Source organism: Melospiza georgiana, chromosome Z (assembly GCF_028018845.1).
Source record: "Melospiza georgiana isolate bMelGeo1 chromosome Z, bMelGeo1.pri, whole genome shotgun sequence".
Taxonomy (NCBI): Eukaryota; Metazoa; Chordata; class Aves; order Passeriformes; family Passerellidae; genus Melospiza; species Melospiza georgiana.
Window position 1 is genome coordinate 32933077 of NC_080465.1, and position 18738 is coordinate 32951814.

General features: G+C 38.9%; 1 protein-coding gene across 1 annotated transcript in view; it reads right to left on the bottom strand.

Moving 5' to 3' along the window:
- The window catches only part of ADAMTSL1 (ADAMTS like 1), a 307052-nt gene that overhangs the window by 57555 nt on the left and 230759 nt on the right, over positions 1 to 18738 (bottom strand). Inside the window, exon 16 of the mRNA XM_058044542.1 lies at positions 15650 to 15779. Within this exon, the coding sequence (XP_057900525.1) occupies positions 15650 to 15779 (130 nt within the window). The remainder of the gene's footprint in view (positions 1 to 15649; positions 15780 to 18738) is intronic.

Below are 18738 nucleotides of genomic sequence, written 5' to 3' on the forward strand. Positions count from 1 at the left end.
ACTAAAGGTGCTTGCAACACTTTGAATTAATATTATCCTACTAAATTTACCAATTGGTTTCTAGAATACTTGTACTGTTGGAGATAATAATCTTAAAAATATATACATATTACTGTTTTTCTGGAGTAATGCTGTTTTGTCCCTATTGTAGAGTGTTACATAATGCTAACTGAAATATGTCCTGGCCTAGTTCATGTGGTACTTAGCTGTGAATTCCTCTATCTTTTCTTCTGGGTGCTTTGGCCATACTGATTCACACACAGGACAAACAAAAAAGAATGTCCTATATGCATCTGTCAATACCAGAATTAAAACTCAAATAGGAAAGAATCTTACACTTTAAAGGGTAAATAGAGTAGTTACAGAATCAAGCTAAAGGAACCTTGCACAAGTGGAACTTGTGGTATCTTTATAAGCTGACTGCAGCTGCTGTTAAGGTACAGACTTTAGGAACAATCTGCATACTTGCTGGTTTATAGAACAGCTGAAAGTCATCTGTTTGGTACTTCCCATATTACTTTTCAGAACCTGGTGAAAGAATTGCATAGTTTTGGTCCAAAACATACATTTTATCCCTTCTCCTTCACTACAGCCCAAAACTCTACAAACATGTGGTAACAGAGAAACAACATAAAAATATAGCCTTATCATACAGTAGGACCTTGGTGCATTTATGCTACTAAAGCCCTGGCTTATTCTAGCTCTAGGATTGTCAGTTCACCAGTTGTCCATCTCCACCTCCTAAATATCTAAGTAGTGTTTATGTATGTAAGCCCAAACTAGACTTTAAAAATATTTCAACAACTGTATTTAATATGAAACAGATTTCAAAACATTTTCATCCTCTTCAGAATATAGATACATAACTCTACTGATATACATAAAATACACTGAATATTTGAACTGATTGAACAAAAACTATATAAATTCAAAACCAAAGATTCATTTAGAGATGGCTAGCAAAGAGGAATGTAAGAGGAAAGAGGTAATTCATATGGCTGGATGTGTTGAAATAAATATATCTCTATCAGTAATATATGTATCCCTGATACACGTATCACATGTATCACACATGGGTGAACATTTTCCAAATGAACATGGATGAAAACAGGTTTCTACTGGAAATATTTAGAGAGCAGAGGATGGTCCGAAAATACAACTTCTTTCAAGTATTATCAAAACTTCAAAATGAAAATTGATCACAGAAACCTTTAACTTTCCAAATGAATGATTCCTTTCTTCCATAAGGATATCTTAGTAGTTTTTTTAGCGTTGGTCAACTATATGGACATATAATGCATGTGAAGATAGGCAGACTCAGTAGTTTCTGAAGTAGTTTCAGAAGTACCAGATCTGACTGCTCAAGGCAATGGTTTTCCTGTAGTTTCTCTTACACACAAATGATAAGGGAAGGGTGTAGTCTAAAAACTAGACAAAATTTAATGAAAACCCCAGTGAACCAAAACACTGCATTTCTTGCATTTCCAGGAACTAGAAACTAACAAAGTGAATTAGTAATGGACAGATCTTATGAACAGAGAAACACCAGCTGGGAAATTTATCAGCCAATATATATTATGAATTGGACTAACAATCTGATCTACCATCACTTTTATGAATTATAAGTCTAATCGCTAAAGGACCAATAATAAAGTGCTATTTTCTGGAACATTCTCATTAAATAAATCAGGCTTATTTAAGGAATGCTTACGCATATACTTAATTACACATCAACAAACAGTTCCTTCAGTTATCATGGTCAGTGCATTTTAAAATGTAAATACTCACAGCTCCCCTGAAAAACAGAAAGGGAACAACTTTGAAGCTCCAATGAGACTCAATAATCTGTGGTTACCCCCACAGGACCATTATTCCATGCTATTACTGTACATCTAAAGATGTTAGAGATTCTCTCAAAAGACAGTTTAACTATGCCATTTGTAATAGGGAAATCATCTTTACATACTTAACAAAAATCTTTCCTGTGGTCTTTGAATTAAATTTGGGCATTTGTTATCAGCTTAAGGCCATTTAAAAAATTCCAACACATGACATGAACATGCAAACCTGTAAAGTTCTAAACATCTAATTTTTAATTAGAAAGGAGCTTTCCTTCTTTCTTTCAATAGAAAAAAAAAAAAAAAAAAAAAAAAAAGGTATCAATATCATATTGTACCCCAGCAGTTCAGGTGAAGAACTGGAGGATCAAGAGAGCAGAATCTTTTTCCTGGCTCTCTGGTGAACTCCAGAGATGAGTGACACCAGAACTGGTGAAACATGGGCTACCCTGTGAGTGTGGGTATATTCTCTCTAAATCCAAATGGAATTGTAAAGTACTGGGCTGGATCATAACATTCTCCCACCTGTGTCTCAACTTCATATTCACAAAATCACAACAAAGTGATGTGTGGTTTTTTTTGGTGTGTTTTTTTTTTCCCCTCCTGTGCTTTGTCCATGCTGCCTGCTTAGGTAATAACTTCACAGCAGAGATGCTATCTTATTCTTCTTTCTCTACCAGCTACACAATAGGAGTCTCAGCTTGACAGGAGCCTCTAGGCATTACTGCATCATGAGTAACAACAGGGACAACAGTGCACTGTAACCGCAGTTTTGAAATGTCCCTCTCACTGTCACGAGAACTGGAGATCAGAAAATACTTCTGCTAGCTAGAGGGATCAGAAAGTGGCACTGGCTAGTAAGCAGCTACTCATGGCAAGATAAGATAGTAGAATTAGTTGTTGCCCCAGTAGGGCTACGAGCCTTCAGTACAAAACACTCTCTCAATGCCCATAATCAGTCTGGAAAAAGTTAATGATGTAGGTAGAACTTGTAGTCTTGAGCCAAAGCTCTATGTAGGTGACAACTTTGGACAAGTTCCCATATGCGCAACATATATGGTAAACCCCAAATCATTCTAAGGTGTTAGGTATTGTAAGAAAATTATCTAGGGATGTGGTTTAATGCTAACAGAGTCCCTTCTACCCATGCCAAGACAATTGAACATTGCACAGGAAAAGCAAACAATTTTCTAGAGAAAGACCTCCCAAACTAGTTCAAAAAATGAAATCATTGCCATTTTTATGTGGTTAAAGCATATGAAAATGATACAAAAGAGTTCTTCTTATTTCTAAAATAAACATTCATCAGTGTGGAGAAAAGTTTGCCTGGAAACATCTGACTTAACATCTGACACCTGCCAGCATAAAGACATTCCTCAGTGCACAAGGGCTGTGAGGCAGCTGTGGATATGTGCATACAACAGGCTGAGTAAATCACATATTATATCAATACTGGCTTCCTCCTGTCTCCTGTCCTCTGTCAACCTGTGCATTCTCCATTTGGCTATGAAGACAAAGAGGTCTGCTCACAGCCCAAGTATCTCCTCCCTTCCTTTTCTCTCATGAACCCAGAACAGTGTTTGTGGCAGAGTTTCCTGCTTCAGGTGTGAAAGGCTCATTTGAGCTTTCTTGCGGCTCATTTAACAGATATATTTTTGATGAGCAAATATGCTCAGTATCACATCTTAAATACCGTGTCAGAATGTGATCTTAAGCTCTGAAGAGCAGGAAAATATAACATCCATTCCATTTGGATGGCTACTACATAGTTTCTTGTAGTGAAGCTACAGGACTGAGATGAGAACTCCCAAGTCAGTTCTTGACTTTATAATCAAAGAAGTCTCAAAGAAGGTGGCAAAAGCCAAGACTTTAAGTACAAGTTATTTTTCATCCAGATGGTAAATCACTCACAGTAAAATCTGACTGCTCCTTTGAAATGAAGTATGAGAGCAAAGACCTCAACCCTGGTGTTCAAACACAGATCTGATTTCTCTAGGAAGGGATTTCCCTACTACCGTGGTTCAATTTGTAGTAGACCAAACATTACAAATATACATACAATACACACATACTTCAGAAGAAAAGTGAGATTTAACTAAGCTCTGAAAAAAGAAATGGTCATTAAAATATAAAAAATGAAAATACAATGAAAGTACTTTTAAATAATCACTAGCAAAACCAGAAAAAACAATTAATACTTAGAGTTGTTCAGTGCCAGCCTCACAAAATCCATTGTACAGTATCCATTGCACAGTGTCTCCACTGTGACAAGGAAACTGAACAGGCCGGAAAGGTTTCAGGAGATTGTTGTGCTCAAGGGAGAATGAGGTGTTTCTTCAAAAAGTGTCTTCCTTGAAGTGAAGGAAGGCCATTAGAGATATGCAGACAACACAAATAAGCAGATCAAAGGCTCAATGAAAGTGCTCTGGTAGGTGACAGAAGTGGCCTGCACTCTGTAAACTTACTGATATCAATTAACATTGCAGCTCATTACAGCTGATTGTGGCAGGGAGCCAGTATTTATATAACAGAGCCAAACAGAGGAACATAGAGAAGGAACTCAAAAGTCAGAGAAGTACAGAGGGTAAAAGCAACTCTATAACTGACAATTCTGATTCCTAGAGTAACCTTATGACATGCCTCAAGCAATATTTATAAGGTTCTGCACTTTAAAAAAGTCTTGCTGTCCCTTGAGTTGGAGGTACAGAACATCAACTATTCAGGCAGGACAGAAAAGAGCGTTTGTGTTCTGCTGTCAACATTTTGAACAGTGGGAGGTTGTGCAGTGGGTCTTTCAGGAGACTTTTGCAGATACAGATTGCACGAACCCCACAGGAACATGAAAAGGCAGCTTCAGGTAAGTGAACTGGTTTGGCAGGGAAGTTGTTTGAGGAATTAGCAGACATACTGGGTACTGAAGAGTGCCTCACAGAAGACTTCTATTCTGGTTAGTAACTTCAGCATTGAGGTAATTGACAGCAATGGCAGTCTTTAATATAACCACACAGACCAGGTTATGTTTAAAGAGATAAATAAATACCAGTTTAGATTTGGCTTATGCTTAAAGCAGCAACTTGTTACAAGGATGTTGTTTAATTTATTATGTGAGATACAATGATAATAGATCCTTGGTAGGGCTTTCAAGAATGAAGCAGTTAACAGGTAAGGAAAAGAGTAAATCAGTGTAAAGGTGGAAAGCTGGTTCAAGAAATAATATTGGGAGGTTTGAGGAATAGAACACAAATTGCACAAGTGGAACTTGTAACAGAAGGTGGCAGAAGCTGAATGAGGAGTCAATGGAGGAAACATACTGGGAACTACACCAGGGTGAGTTTCAGCTAATGTACATTGCCCTAAGCCTACATTCAAGCAATGCAGAAACACAAGAACTACTAATTTATGAAATAAATTTTGCAGATCAGTCTACATAATTCTGTTGCAAAGAACCAAAGGAAAAATATCCTGGTTTCTGCTCAGGTAGAGTTAATTTCTTCTCTGTAGTTGGTTGGATTCAGTGTGAGAATAACGTTGATAACATACTGCTACTGTGTTTGCTGCTAAGTAGTGTTTATACTAAGTTAAGGACTTTTTTTAAGTCTTGTGCTCTGCCAATAAGGAGGATCAGAAAAAAAAAACTGTGAAGGAGCATAGCCAGGACAGGTGACCCAAAGCAGCCAAATGGATATTGGAAACGGTAGGATGTCATGCCTGATAAATAAACTGGAAAAGGTACCTGGAAGGGGGGTTGTTTGGGGTATAGAGATGGGTCTGAGCATTTGTAAGAAGGTGAGCAATGATATTGTGCATCTCTTGTTCCTCCATGTTTTTCTTCCTCTCTTGTTGTCATTTTTGTTATTATTCTCATTTTCATTATCTACTGTAATTATTATATGTTATTTATGTTTCAATTATTAAAATCTTCCTCTCCCAACCTACAAGTTTTAGTTTTGATTCTCATTCCCATTCCACTGAGGTGTGAGGGTGTGAGTGCACAGCTTCGTGGTGCTGAGCTGCCATCTGGGCTTAAATTACAACATACTAACACCTTATTGCCCATGACAGAGCTGCTTTATGTTGAAAGCCCCCTAGCTCTTTCCACACTGGTGCCTTCCATACAGGACTATGTCATAAGCCAACACATTTTCTTTAGGCCTACCTTTACAACATAAGGAAAATATTAAAACACCCTGCTATTCCTGAGGAAGACATCAGCAAGCTTACAGATACCAGAAGACAAACAAAGAAGAAGCTCTGTGGTGAGACAGATGTACTGATTTTAGTACATCTGAGAAAGTGATGATTTTTAATCTGAAATTCCTTCTAAATTGAAACTTTAAAAAATTACATACGGATGTAGGCGGCACAGAAATAATATACAAAAAGCCTGACTTCACAAATTCTAAGATCAATATTCATGAAACGTGTGATTTTACACATTAACAAGACTTGTTGCAATGCACTAAATAGTTTATTTAGTAGTTGTTTTGCCCTGGGTGATGGGAAGCTTGTACTGAATATGGTATGTTATGTAGATTATCCCCCCTCTCTTATCCCATGGTCTCTCCCCCATGCACCCCCGTGCTGCACACCTGGTGGGTGGTCCCATGGGTGCCCCTCCCCTCACCCCGCCCCAAGGGATCCCATTGGCTGCTGCCCTCTTTCCCCGCCCCCATCGCTGGGTATAAAACTCCTCTGCAAGGGTGCCACGCCCTCTTTTCCGCCTGGATGGTTGCGGGAACCAGAGCATCCCATCCCAGGCCAATAAGCAGGATCGTCATCCCCGCGTGGAGAAGAGCACTTCTTGTCTTTTATTGCTGTCTGTGCAAGTCCGTGTGGGCTAGGGTTCGAGCTAGCTGGGGCAGACTCAACAACAGCCCAGAGAACCACGGGCTATTGCAAAGACTCTCCCTAAATCTAAAGAAGTCTTTCCTCAAACAATAAGGGCGGGAAAGAAGCAAAGATGTCCACAGAATGGACCAAGCAAGTATATTAATGAATGAGTGTTCAGATAACAGTGACTGGGTTTCAGTAATTCTCTAGCAAATCCAAGTTTTATGAGCAGCACTGCCACAAAAACAGCAGATAACACGAGCCTGCCTGCTGACCTGGCTGGCAGCAGTACAGGGAAAATATTTTCAATAGGATGACCTATTCCTAAACTATTTAACCAAGAAGAAGATACAAACAGACTGTCTCTCAAAGCATACACAGTGTTTCTCTAGCTTTTTTTAGTAGGGGAAAGAACCTAAGAATATATCTATATAACCATATGGTACTGTGATTGAACTCAGGAAACTCAAAATGTCTGCTTACATTCCATGTTCTGCTGTGAGTTCCCTTCAATGTCCTTCTGGCAATATAGGGCAAAAAAGTCAGTACAGGAATTTTGTTCCAAGGGTGCATCCAGAACCAGTATTCTATGCTGAATTTTATATAGGGTCCATAGGGTCCATGGGAATCTCATGCAGGGTCAAGGCAGCCCCTGGTGTCAACCTGGGCTGTGGGATGAGCAGATCAGAGCAGCCCTGCTGAGAAGGATTTGGGGGTGCTCGTGGATGAGAGGCTGGACATGACCCAGCCATGGGCACTCCCAGCCCAGAGAGCCAAACGTGTCCTGGGCTGCATCCAGAGCAGCGTGGGCAGCAGGGCCAGGGAGGGGATTCTGCCCCTCTGCTCTGCTCTGCTGAGAGCCCACCTGCAGGGCTGCATCAGCTCTGGAGGCCCAGCACAGCAAGGACATGGAACTGATGGAGAGAGTCCACAGAAGGTCATGAAGATGATTGGAGGGATGCAAAAATTGTCCTGTGAGGAAAGGCTGAGAGGATTGAGATTATTCATCCAGGATAAGTGAGGGCTTTGGAGTGACCTAATAGCAGCTTTCCAAGTACATGCAGGGAGCCTACAAGAAAGATGGAGAGAGACTGTTTACAAGAGCATGTACTGACAGGACAAAGGGAAAAAGCTTCAAACTGAGAGTAGATTTAGATTACATGTTAGGAATAAAGTCTTTACTGTGAGGGTGGTGAGACAATGGCACAGCTTTCCCAGAGAAATTGTGGAAGCACAATCCCTGCAGGTATTCAAGACCAAGTTGGATGGGACTCTAAGCAACTTGGTCTAGTGGAAGATGTTCCTTCTCATAGCAGGGGTGTTGAAAATACATGATCTTTAAGGTCCTTCTCAAACCATTCTATAATTCTATTCCTCTTTACTTTTTATTTAAAGATCCTGAAACTGTAACCAATAATATATTTAGTAGTCCACTCACTCTTCTCTATTAAAAGATGCTTTTTTTCACATTGACATTTAGAGACCAGAACATACAGGTGCTCCTCACTTAGAGTGGGGAGGCTCTAAACTCATGTTTTACCCACAAACCATCAAACACAACTATATGGAAGTATAAAGTGATTCCGACTCAATGGAAGAAAAAATGCTATTCAAAGTGATGGTATAATAAAAGTTATGATGTACATAGGCAAATTTAAAGGTATTAAACCACATCATATCTCCATCCTAACTGCTATATCTACATAGATTTGTGTGCAGAATCTACATACTCCAGAATGGCAACTTAATGCACTTCTCCAAATTTTCCTGAGTGAGAAACAGGTTTCTTAGACCTTGCAGAAAATAGAAACTTTAGACAATGCAGCTTGCTCTCTCATGGGAAGGGAAATGTACTTGTCTTATGTACCCGAAAATCTTTGTTCAGACCTGAACAACGTAAACATTACAATTAAACAAACAAATACACTTCCATAAAACACAGTTACAAATCTGTGGATCCATTGGGTGGTAATTAGATGCACGGAACTCTGTGCTCCAAGTGTCTCCCAAAGCTGTGAATGAACTAACAGCTGGTTAGATTATACAGTACATCAGCTTAGTCACAATTCTAATGGGTAATTGCACATTGAAGATGGAAATTTTCATGGGCACAAATAGGTCTTGCTGTGCTTCTGGAGATGCGACAGACCTGCTTGGCAGATAGAGAATTCATAATTTCATCAGTCTGACTCCTTTAATAGGTATTTAATTCACTCCAAACTGAACAGAAGTGAGGGCACCTTCTCCATTTATTTCACGTGTGCATCTTTTATTTCATGTGTGAACCTGATGAGTAACTATGTTACAGAACCATACAATACATTTCAAGAATTAGGGCCACATTTTAATTTTTTTTTGCTCATCTTTTCATCCATAAAGGTGTATTGGTTTGAAAGTACTGGGTATTTCTCAGAGTCCTACAAATTACTTCAGCAATACTGCAAGTGAAAGATATAATGGTGCTGCTCAGTTCACCCCTTTTTAAAGGAAGTGAAGATTGTAAAATCAACAATTTATAAGATCCTGTAGCTTGTTTCACATGTTAATGCTGAAGTGAAAAAGTTAATTCTGCTAAATATGCTACAAAATGTTTGACTTCCTATTTGGTGCAAAAGGAAAGACATGTTTTTTTTTTGCTGTTGGGAAAGCTTCTTTGGGGAATGAAATCCTGCTGGTGAGGCAGTAAATTAATACTCATGAAGACTGAGAATAAATTTAGAGAAAAAAATGAGGAGTAGAAGCTAACATATGAAACATTGGAGTGTGATGGTATTTGATCAAAATAGTGAAAAATACCAAGTGGCAGTGGATTCTAAATTCTAGCATAAATGAAGAGAAAGGTTAGGAGAAGTGAACTGTATTAAGGTGATGAAACCCATAAAATAAACTGTACTAGGAAGAAAAAGAAGAGTAAGTCTGCTCTGCAGAGGAACTCAGTAAGTGCCTAGCACGAATTAAAGATAATACTCATCACAAACCAAGCTATGACAAAACCGTGTTAGGGCATGACAGAATTGTTTCAACACAACGGTGTACTAACTTGGAGAAATTAGTGAACTGGAGATCTGTGTAGAGGAAAATAATCTATCCAAGTGTACAGTATTTTGATAAAGAAGTGTGTTTTATCATTCAAAGTAAGAAGGACATATGGTAGAATTTACTAAAAAAATGTAATTGCACTCTAATATTTTATGGTGATAGTAGTCTGATGGAAATAGAAGCTGAAATGAAGGAAAATGTCTCTTATTGTAATGCTATCTAATGAAGGAATCATCATATTATTGAAAAGCAAAATGGGGGAAGACCTCTGAAATTTTAAACTAGAAGAGCTTGCGGCAGGGTATGATGGATGCTCCCGAGCTCCTCCGACCCTCCGAACTTGCAAGTTGCTTTGCTTCACATTTCTATGTGACACACATGGCTGAGAAGAGTCTCCCTGGGGACATCACTGTAACTGCAGCTGTGTAAAGGACATTGGGCAGCCAGAGAGAAGAACCAAAGAGAAAGGGGAAGGGCAGCCTGCCAGAAACATCTTGGACAATCTCTTGAGAGCCAGGAAGGGGGCAAAGCAGGAGATTATATTATAGAAAAGGGGAGAGAAGAGAAATGTTCTTAGGTCACAGATTAATATGTTTTAAGGCCAGGGTTTTACCACAGTGATGGGGGTAGTCCTGCAGGTAATGCAGGTTAAGAGCATAACAGAGCCACCTAGGGAGGGCAGTTTGTTTAGATGTCCCTATATAGGCCTGTGTTTAGCATAGTAAAGCTAGAGAATAAATGACCTTATGATTCCCTCATCAAGTGCACGGCTTCAGTCTAAGATGTTTCTCAAACTGAAGGCATCAAATAAGGGCAAATCTGCCCTGTGTGACAGCATATTCCTTCTAACATCTGATTCTCCAACCTCCTCCACCACAGTCCAAGCTGTGGTCTGTGATCCCAGGAGGCTCTGTGGGCTACATCTTCAGAGGGTCTCAAAGCCATTCTTAATGCGCTTCAGCTAAAAATAGACCTAAATGCATCCCATTTAAAAAACACGCCACTGGTTTGTGAGGATTTGAAAACCTGTCTGCATCACAAAGAGACGCTCATACCATCTTTGCCTCATTAATGCTAATTCTAACTAACAACTCTGAAAAAACTTCAAAATGCAAGAACTGGTAGTTTTTGATAATAATAATTTGTATCCCCTTCCAGTAAGGCTGTAGTGCAATATCTGTAGACATAATGACTTGCAGACCTTTCAACCTTCTTCATGAACTATATAGAGATGCTCCAGTATTTCCCCCCACCAATGCAAAATACATCTGCATTGACACCCTTCCACACACAGGTCCCCTGTAATGGATTAGAGAAAGCTCTGGCCCTTTCACCCATATTGAACTAACTTCAGATTGTTGATGGGAGCATGCCTTATGCCGACTCTGGTCTACCACCAATCTAATGCCTTGAAAAAGAACGTTGATTTTTTTAATCCTTTGTAGTTCAACTTCAGCTGGCAAACAGAGCAAAACAGATGACAATACCACATTTGGCAAATAAACATTAAAATAAGAACAGGTGATTCATCACACAAACACAAATCAAGCTGACACAGAAGAGAAGAAAGAAAAAAAATAAATAAAATTAGGCAATGAGGTAGAACCCAGGCTAACTCAGGCAATGTTTGCCCTTTCGGTTAGGTATCAGAACTACTCAGATGGTTTCCTGTCTTTTCCTGCAAACCACAGAGGGTTGAAATGGTAAAGGGAGAGTGCCGGGGTGAAATTTTGTGCTATTCCTAGAACCATCTGCTTTTTCTTCTTTTTTTTTTTTTTTCCCTTCATTTTGTAGAATTCAGCTGTTCTTGGTTGCACAGAAATAAAAGTTCAGTTTTGAAAATATTCATGAACAAAGCTGTAAAAATTGCCTGTAATTTCCTCAATTTTCAGCCATCTGGTTTTCATTGCTTTGATTCTCTCTTCACTACTCCATACATGTTTACCAAAACTTTTCAACACACATTGACCAAATTATTGAGCAGTTATAATTAACAACAGAGTTACAACATTCTCTTTCACCCCTTTGGTAGAGCTTGTTGGCTCACCATGAGGTGCTCATGCTGTTGCTCTTATAAACAAGAGCAATTATATCTGATTAGATGATGACTGCCTCTGTAATTCAGGCTGTGGAGGCTGAGGAAAAGACACATTTTGCATGTGAGTCATTTTGTTGCTGAAAACAGTCAAGCTAATATTGAAACAGGGTTCTTCTAATTGTTTGGGTTTTTTTTTTTTTTTTGGTAGTTTAGAATACTAACATAGCAATTAGCAAAACTGAGTGATCTTGTTTGGGTTTTTTTTTTTTTTTTGGTAGTTTAGAATACTAACATAGCAATTAGCAAAACTGAGTGATCTTCGCTTTTGTATTTTTCACTTAGAGAAGAAACTTCTAGACACTGAACAGCTATTCTGAGTTTACTTCTGGAAGACTGTGCTCTGTTCAGTTATTGCTATGTAATTTTTCAAGTGGTACAGCTTGATTGACACAAATTAAGTAATGACTGAATGACTGAATTAAAATTGTCATAGTCTTCATTCCTCTCTTTCCTGTAGGAAGCATGCTGGCTCTCCTAGTTCATCAAAACAAGCTATATCCTTTTCTAGAAATATTAAACTAAGTTAATGACAACAAATTTTACTCTGTAACTATTGTGTTGAAAGTCAGTTATTAGCTCCCATCTTAGCAATCAGCTCTGCAGTGTTTCCCACTTTCTTAATTCAGTTCAAAATGGGAAATTTTGTTACACTGCTTTCCAGGAGAAGAGGGTCTGGACTCTTTTTCTGCTATTGTTCTTGAAGCAATAAGCAAAAATCTCTCAACAAAATCTGAAACCTCAGGAGACTCAATTGGGATTTGAATATGGAGGAAATCTTCCAATTTTTTGTGTGCAGCTCTTCCTGATTCTTAATCTTTCTTCTGTAAGTATTTTTCTGACTCCATACAGCTGTGAGTATCTGAAGACAGATTTCCATGGTTTAGTTTTTGTCTCTCTTCCATGTACTCAGAATAGTAATGTCCTAAGATATTAAGCCAGAATTCCAAAGAAAATTTCAAAGCATTCTCAGCTGCTGTTCAAGCACCATCATCTCTCAGTATTTTCATAAATGTGAAGTATATTGCCAGTATGTTTTTCCTTTTACCATATTCTGTTCCAAAATTCAAGATTGAAAAGGTTGATGACACCATAGATTAATTTCAAGTATTAAGTGAGTAAGGAAGTTTTCTAATCTATACACATCTATTTTCAGTAAGGAACAAAATGAACAGCAACCCAGTTACTGTGCAGATCCTTTTAGTATCACTCTTCTAAAGTGTCCAAAAGAAAAAAGATGGCTCAAAACCAGAATGAAATTACTCTTCACCTACTACTTCTGCAATTTCTTTCTCGAGCGCTTTTCTGACCCTCCAGAAAGGCTGATGAGATTCTGTAGTTCAGTGCTTTTGTCTACCTATAGTAAAACAGCTAAAACAACTATTTACATCGTACAGGACTTGCCCTTTGAGAGGCTACAGAGTAGCCTCCCATGTAACCAAAAATGCCCGTAGCAGAAGCAGCATTAAGCTCTGCAGTTCTAACATTTAAATGTTCTCCCTAAGCAAGATCTTTAACTGCACTAGATTTTAGACATAATCATTAAATTCTAAGCATGCTGGGTTGCTTAGGTTCAAGAAATGTCACTGGAATAATTTCTCTAAATACATAAGGAGAGAATTTTTATTCTCTTGGGCAAGGCTTCTCAGCCTTTTCTTCATGCTGTGGACAATATTTCCTTGCTACCTAGACATTCATCACAGTCTCAGTTGCCTTTTCAGTGGAATGCCTCCTCTACACACAACTGCATACTCTAGCAGTCACTTATACATCAAGAATATTTTAGGAAAGTGGTTTTTATAGTTTTAGCTTCTGTTAACGCACTTAAGCAGCTGGAAAACAGAGAGAAGAGCCAACACTATGAGACCAGCCAGCTCTCTCTACACGTCATCAGCAAGAGCTCTGGGAAGTATCAATGGTTCACAGATTTTGGAAACTCCTGTAGAAGAGATCTAAGTTCACAGCCACAGTGTATTATAATTCTTGGACTTGTCAGTGGGTAGAAATGCCTTCATCAGCATACATGAGGACACGATTTTAGCCTAAATTTTCATCAGACTCCTGGATCAAAAATTTTTTAATTAGAATTCTGAAGTATCTTATGATTTAAACAAGGAGAAAATCTTGATTTGAATAAATAGTCATTTACTTGTTCCTTCTTAAAAAAAGCATTAGAGTGGCTGTAAATAATGATTATAAAGCAAAAGATTTTATACACTCTTTCATTAATATACCATTGTACTTAACACAGTGACAATGCTAGGTGCAGCACTTCAGAAACACGAAGGAAGTAAGATAATTATCCCATCACAGCCTGCCTGGGAGACACATCAACTTGCTTTGTTGCCTCTCTTTCCATTAGCCATGCTGCCTGCAGTCTGCAGGCCTGCTTGCTCTGACCAGAGGAACAGTTTTGCAGAAGAGGTGCTGTTCTTCATCCTGGGCCTGCAGACAGGCAATTTCCTCCAGACTGAGGGGGCTTCAGGAGAAGTTGTATATGCAGGGGAGAGAGTAATTTCCCCTGTTCTCAGTTGCAGCCCTAGGGGTGGATTAAAGCTGCTTAGTCTTCCCCCTTTCACCTTTGCTTCACAAGCTGATTCTTACCTACAGAATGATCCTCTTGTACTCCACTGAGGGAAATGCATACCTATGGCTGCTTTAAAGTAGCTCCAATATGGTAGCAAGGTTACCACAGAGCTATGGATAATCATGCAGATTAATTCGAGGAGTATTCACACAATTACTCAGATTACTCTTGTAACAAAAGGCATAAATACTGGCTTACAGGAGTGTGTTTTGCTTTTTCTTAACTACTGAGTACTTATTTTTCATATCAGAATTGGTAGTTGTGCAGTCTTCTACCATGCACTCGTAGCAGCACTGATGCTTCTACCACTGAAGTACCCCAAGAGTTCCACCTATAAAGTAATTTTTTCAAACATTTATATAATATTTCTATATTATTTCCAGCACTAAAGACAATTTAACAAAGTTAGGATTGCAGTATCATCATAAGCAGTACTTGTAATGCTTTGGTAAAGAAATTTCAATCTATTTGTGTCTGCCTGTTACAAATTCAAAATCTTGATTACCAACCAAACTGTTATTTATGTCCTTATAATTATTTCATGCTGGGTGTCTTTGATTTTTAATGTGAACCTTCTCTGTATATCCCAAATCTACTATTATTCATAACAACATACCTCTCTGTAGCATGTTGTCTTATAAATCATACATACACCTATCCATAAATGCTCTAAGGTATATCTACCACCTGGACAGCACTGAGTGTTTTAAATAGTCCAAAGTTATATGTAAATGTATTTAAAATCTGCTGCAGTGTCACAGTGGAGCAAAGGCACCTGCGTACAGCTGGGAAAAAAGACAATATGTATACAGTACATCCTATAGACTTGACAGTCCCTATTTAAATAAACCATAACAATGTCATAAAAGCTATTTTCTGTTGTTGAGGGTGAAGATGTGAATCTCTGCAGAGAAAGATCTGTTGTTTTAGGGTCATGACTGTGGAAACTGCCTGAGGCCAGGGACAAGCAGGTTCTGCAAAACCTTTTCTGAGAGGAGAGGTTGGAGAAGTCTCTTTAAACTTGACAAAACTCTGGGTAAAGTTAAGCCAATCCATAAACTGTTTACTTGAAGGAACTGCAGAGGCAAACAGTCTGAAGTCTGCCCTTTGGTCTCACTGCTGCTTTGTACTTGCTGGTCAATATGATTGTGGCAGGAAGAGGGTGTAAGCCCCTGCAGTCTAAGAAAGGCATGCTTGAGGCAGTGGGTTCCTCCAGACTGAAAGGCAATAGAGTTTGGGGTTACTTAAAATTATGCCTACCTTGGGGGGCAGGGGTCCAGGCTGCAGGACTTCAGCAGCTGTGGAGGACGACGGCTGCTAACACACAGTGTTTCATCTGCAATCTCCCTAGTTTGTTTGTTCAGACAGGTCACCACAGCCTCCTGGACACCTGCACACAACAAACAATGGTCACAAGCAGCTCTCTGTACCTGCAGGGGCAGCCAAGGCCAGGGTGGGCCAGCAGGACCAGCAGGGCTGCAGCACGTGGGGACACCCAGCCTCGCACTGGCAGCTCTGGGGCTGCAGCCCCAGCTGCACACTTGTCATTGCTTACAGGCTAGCAGAGAGGTTTCTCAGTGTTGCAGGGAATAGTCCATGGATTCATTCACTGCTCACCTCCCTGGACAGAAAATGGTCCAGTGCTCTTATTTTTTCCCTTTTTGCATAAAGTGCAATGAGGCACTTTATTTCTCAGGCCAAGCAGGCTAAGGTGTGAAGATGGCCATGGCTTTCACATGCTGTATTTTAACCAACAGTATGACTTGCAAAAGCAAAGTAAAACGTGGTCAGACAATTCAGCTCTTCTCAGTTTACTCTTCTGCATCCATGGGCCTGCACCCAAACTAGAGATGCGAACCCACAGAGTATATCTGAGAGTTGGGAAAGAACAGGTTAGAGAGACCTAGGAAAGAGCAGCAGCTGTTGGGACTTAGAGAAACTGGAAGATTTGGTTATTATAGTTTTAGTCAGAAAATCCCTGTTACAGCCAAAATCCTTATGTAGTATATGGCATACCAGTTACTCTCACTTTTCCTATGACTAGGGGCATCACAGGCTTTTTGGATCACAAGGTTAGAAAGCCAGAACATTGGGGATTGCAACATTACATGCCACATGGAAGAGGATAAATGAGAAAATATCTATTTCCTCATGGATAAAAGGGGTCTGAGAGGGTCTGAGGATAATAATTGGCCCGAACTTCCTGAGAATCTGATCAGGTTCACATACAATGAAAGTATGGTTTTTACATTCATTCCTGAGACCTGAGTTAGGAAAAGACTGAGCTCCCACCAATTGCATTAGTTTCAAAAACACCACTTTTTCAAAACATTTCACAAATATTTAAAGATGCTAATGTGAAGGAAAAAAAGCCCAAACCAAGACAAAGTGTTGTAAGACCTTAAAGACCTCCAAAAACACGCCAGAGAGTTAACAATATATTCTGGTATTTCTAATTCCAGAGCATGTCATTAGGCAAAAAATTATTTTCTTTCCTTCAAGAGGACCAAAGTGCTATATAGCTGATCACAGCTGATCTGTATTCCTGACATTATTCACAAATTCATTCTCCTTAATCTCAGTATAGGCTGAGGCCCCCAGAAAAGAGGCTTGTTAACCATTTTTTGGCTGCTATGTGTGTCAGCCTATTAAGATCATGGCTATGGCACCAGATTGTGCAGTGTGTCTCCCGTATCCCAGATACCAAAAAAAAGAAAGAAATTTGACAGTTTTGGACATGGAGATCAACATCAAAATTGCCAAAGTCAGTCACCAAAGCCAGTGCTGTTGGTGGTTCCCTTCTCTACAAGGTGGCCCTATATTTTCAATTTTGTTACTCAAGTCATCTCTCCAAAGACTTATAAAAAAAATGTAAAAAGGGTAGCCTAGTAAAAAGACAGAACTAATGGTACTGATTTATATTTAGGAAAAGAAACTTACAAAACTTATATATATGAACAAGACGTTCACTGCCCTGTCATGTTCATTATTTTTCTAGATCAATCATTTTTCTGTTGAGCATGTAATCATATTGTGTGCAGCAAGCACAGGCATATGGATTCTCCAGAATGGAATGCTCCTGGCTGAAGAACAGAGGTGCTTCTCTACCTGATGGGAAATGGCACTGTGTTCAAACTACTGGTCTCTATCTTGCATGGAACATCTGTGCAGGCCTGATATCAAGAACAATTTGATGAAGCCAAGAAAGAAGGGCTGCTGATCCAGAGGCATGGAAACCACTAAAGTGTTTATCCAGACCCTGTGGAAAGAAACTATAGATTCCTGCCTCATGCTGGCTGACGAGTTTCTGTTTGCTAGGTAGACAGCTCACTCCCCTTCTGTATGTCCTTCTCAGATAAAGTTTTGTAAACTGAGTGTACTTCCACAGCTTCAGTTTTTTTTTTCTCTGAAGGGTGTCACCAGTGAGCTCTTGAACAATTATTATCAATTTAATACTTTTCCATTGCCTGTTTTTTCAATGTTGAATACTGAAAAGCGATGACTATGAGGTCTTGAATTCAACCTTTTCTCAATTTCTCAAGATGATGGTTATCAAATTCATATAGCTAAGCTCTGATGCTGCTGTTCTTCAGTTTTCAGTATCCAACCAGCCTTAAACCTTACAGTAAGTTCATTCCTCATGCTTATTTCTTTCATCTAAGTAATCTCTGATTGCAATTCCAATAATTCTTGTCCAAACTACAGGTATTCTAGTCTATTAAAATTTCTTTTTATCTTTGACAGGTCCAATAATCTTGTCTGACAGCATAGATAACAAAGAAAGGGGTTCCTGTCTGAATATGACTGCTAGAATGTTTACTGACACTTTTTGGCTTTAATAGCTTGTGCCAGGAAACAAAAAACCCAACCCAAACCAAACAAAAAACCCCTGAAACAAACAAAAAACCCCCAAACAAAACAAAAACCAACCAAACAAGCAAACAAAGCAACAAAAAGGAAAGAGAGATAAAAAAATCTGGGTAAGTCTAGCAGTAAAAAATGTTACCAGAATTACTTTCTTCAGTTTCCTCTTGAATCCCACACTAGTGTGTCTCAGCATAATGACAATAACTGTCCATCTATTTTTGATATGTCAATGTGGCAAATGGTTATAAGCTTTAAATCAGGATGGCTCATTGAACATTTAGAAAATACAAAAACTTTTGATCATAAATCAGAAGTTCCACAGCACAGAGTTAATTTATAAAAAAGTATATGAATTTCAGGGAGTTCATTTGCCAAGTAATTGAATTCAAAACATTATTTACTGCACAATATGATTAGAACAAAAGCTGTCTGCTTTAAATTGCTTTTCTTGGGAAAAAAAAAGAAATCAGTACTCAATAGGA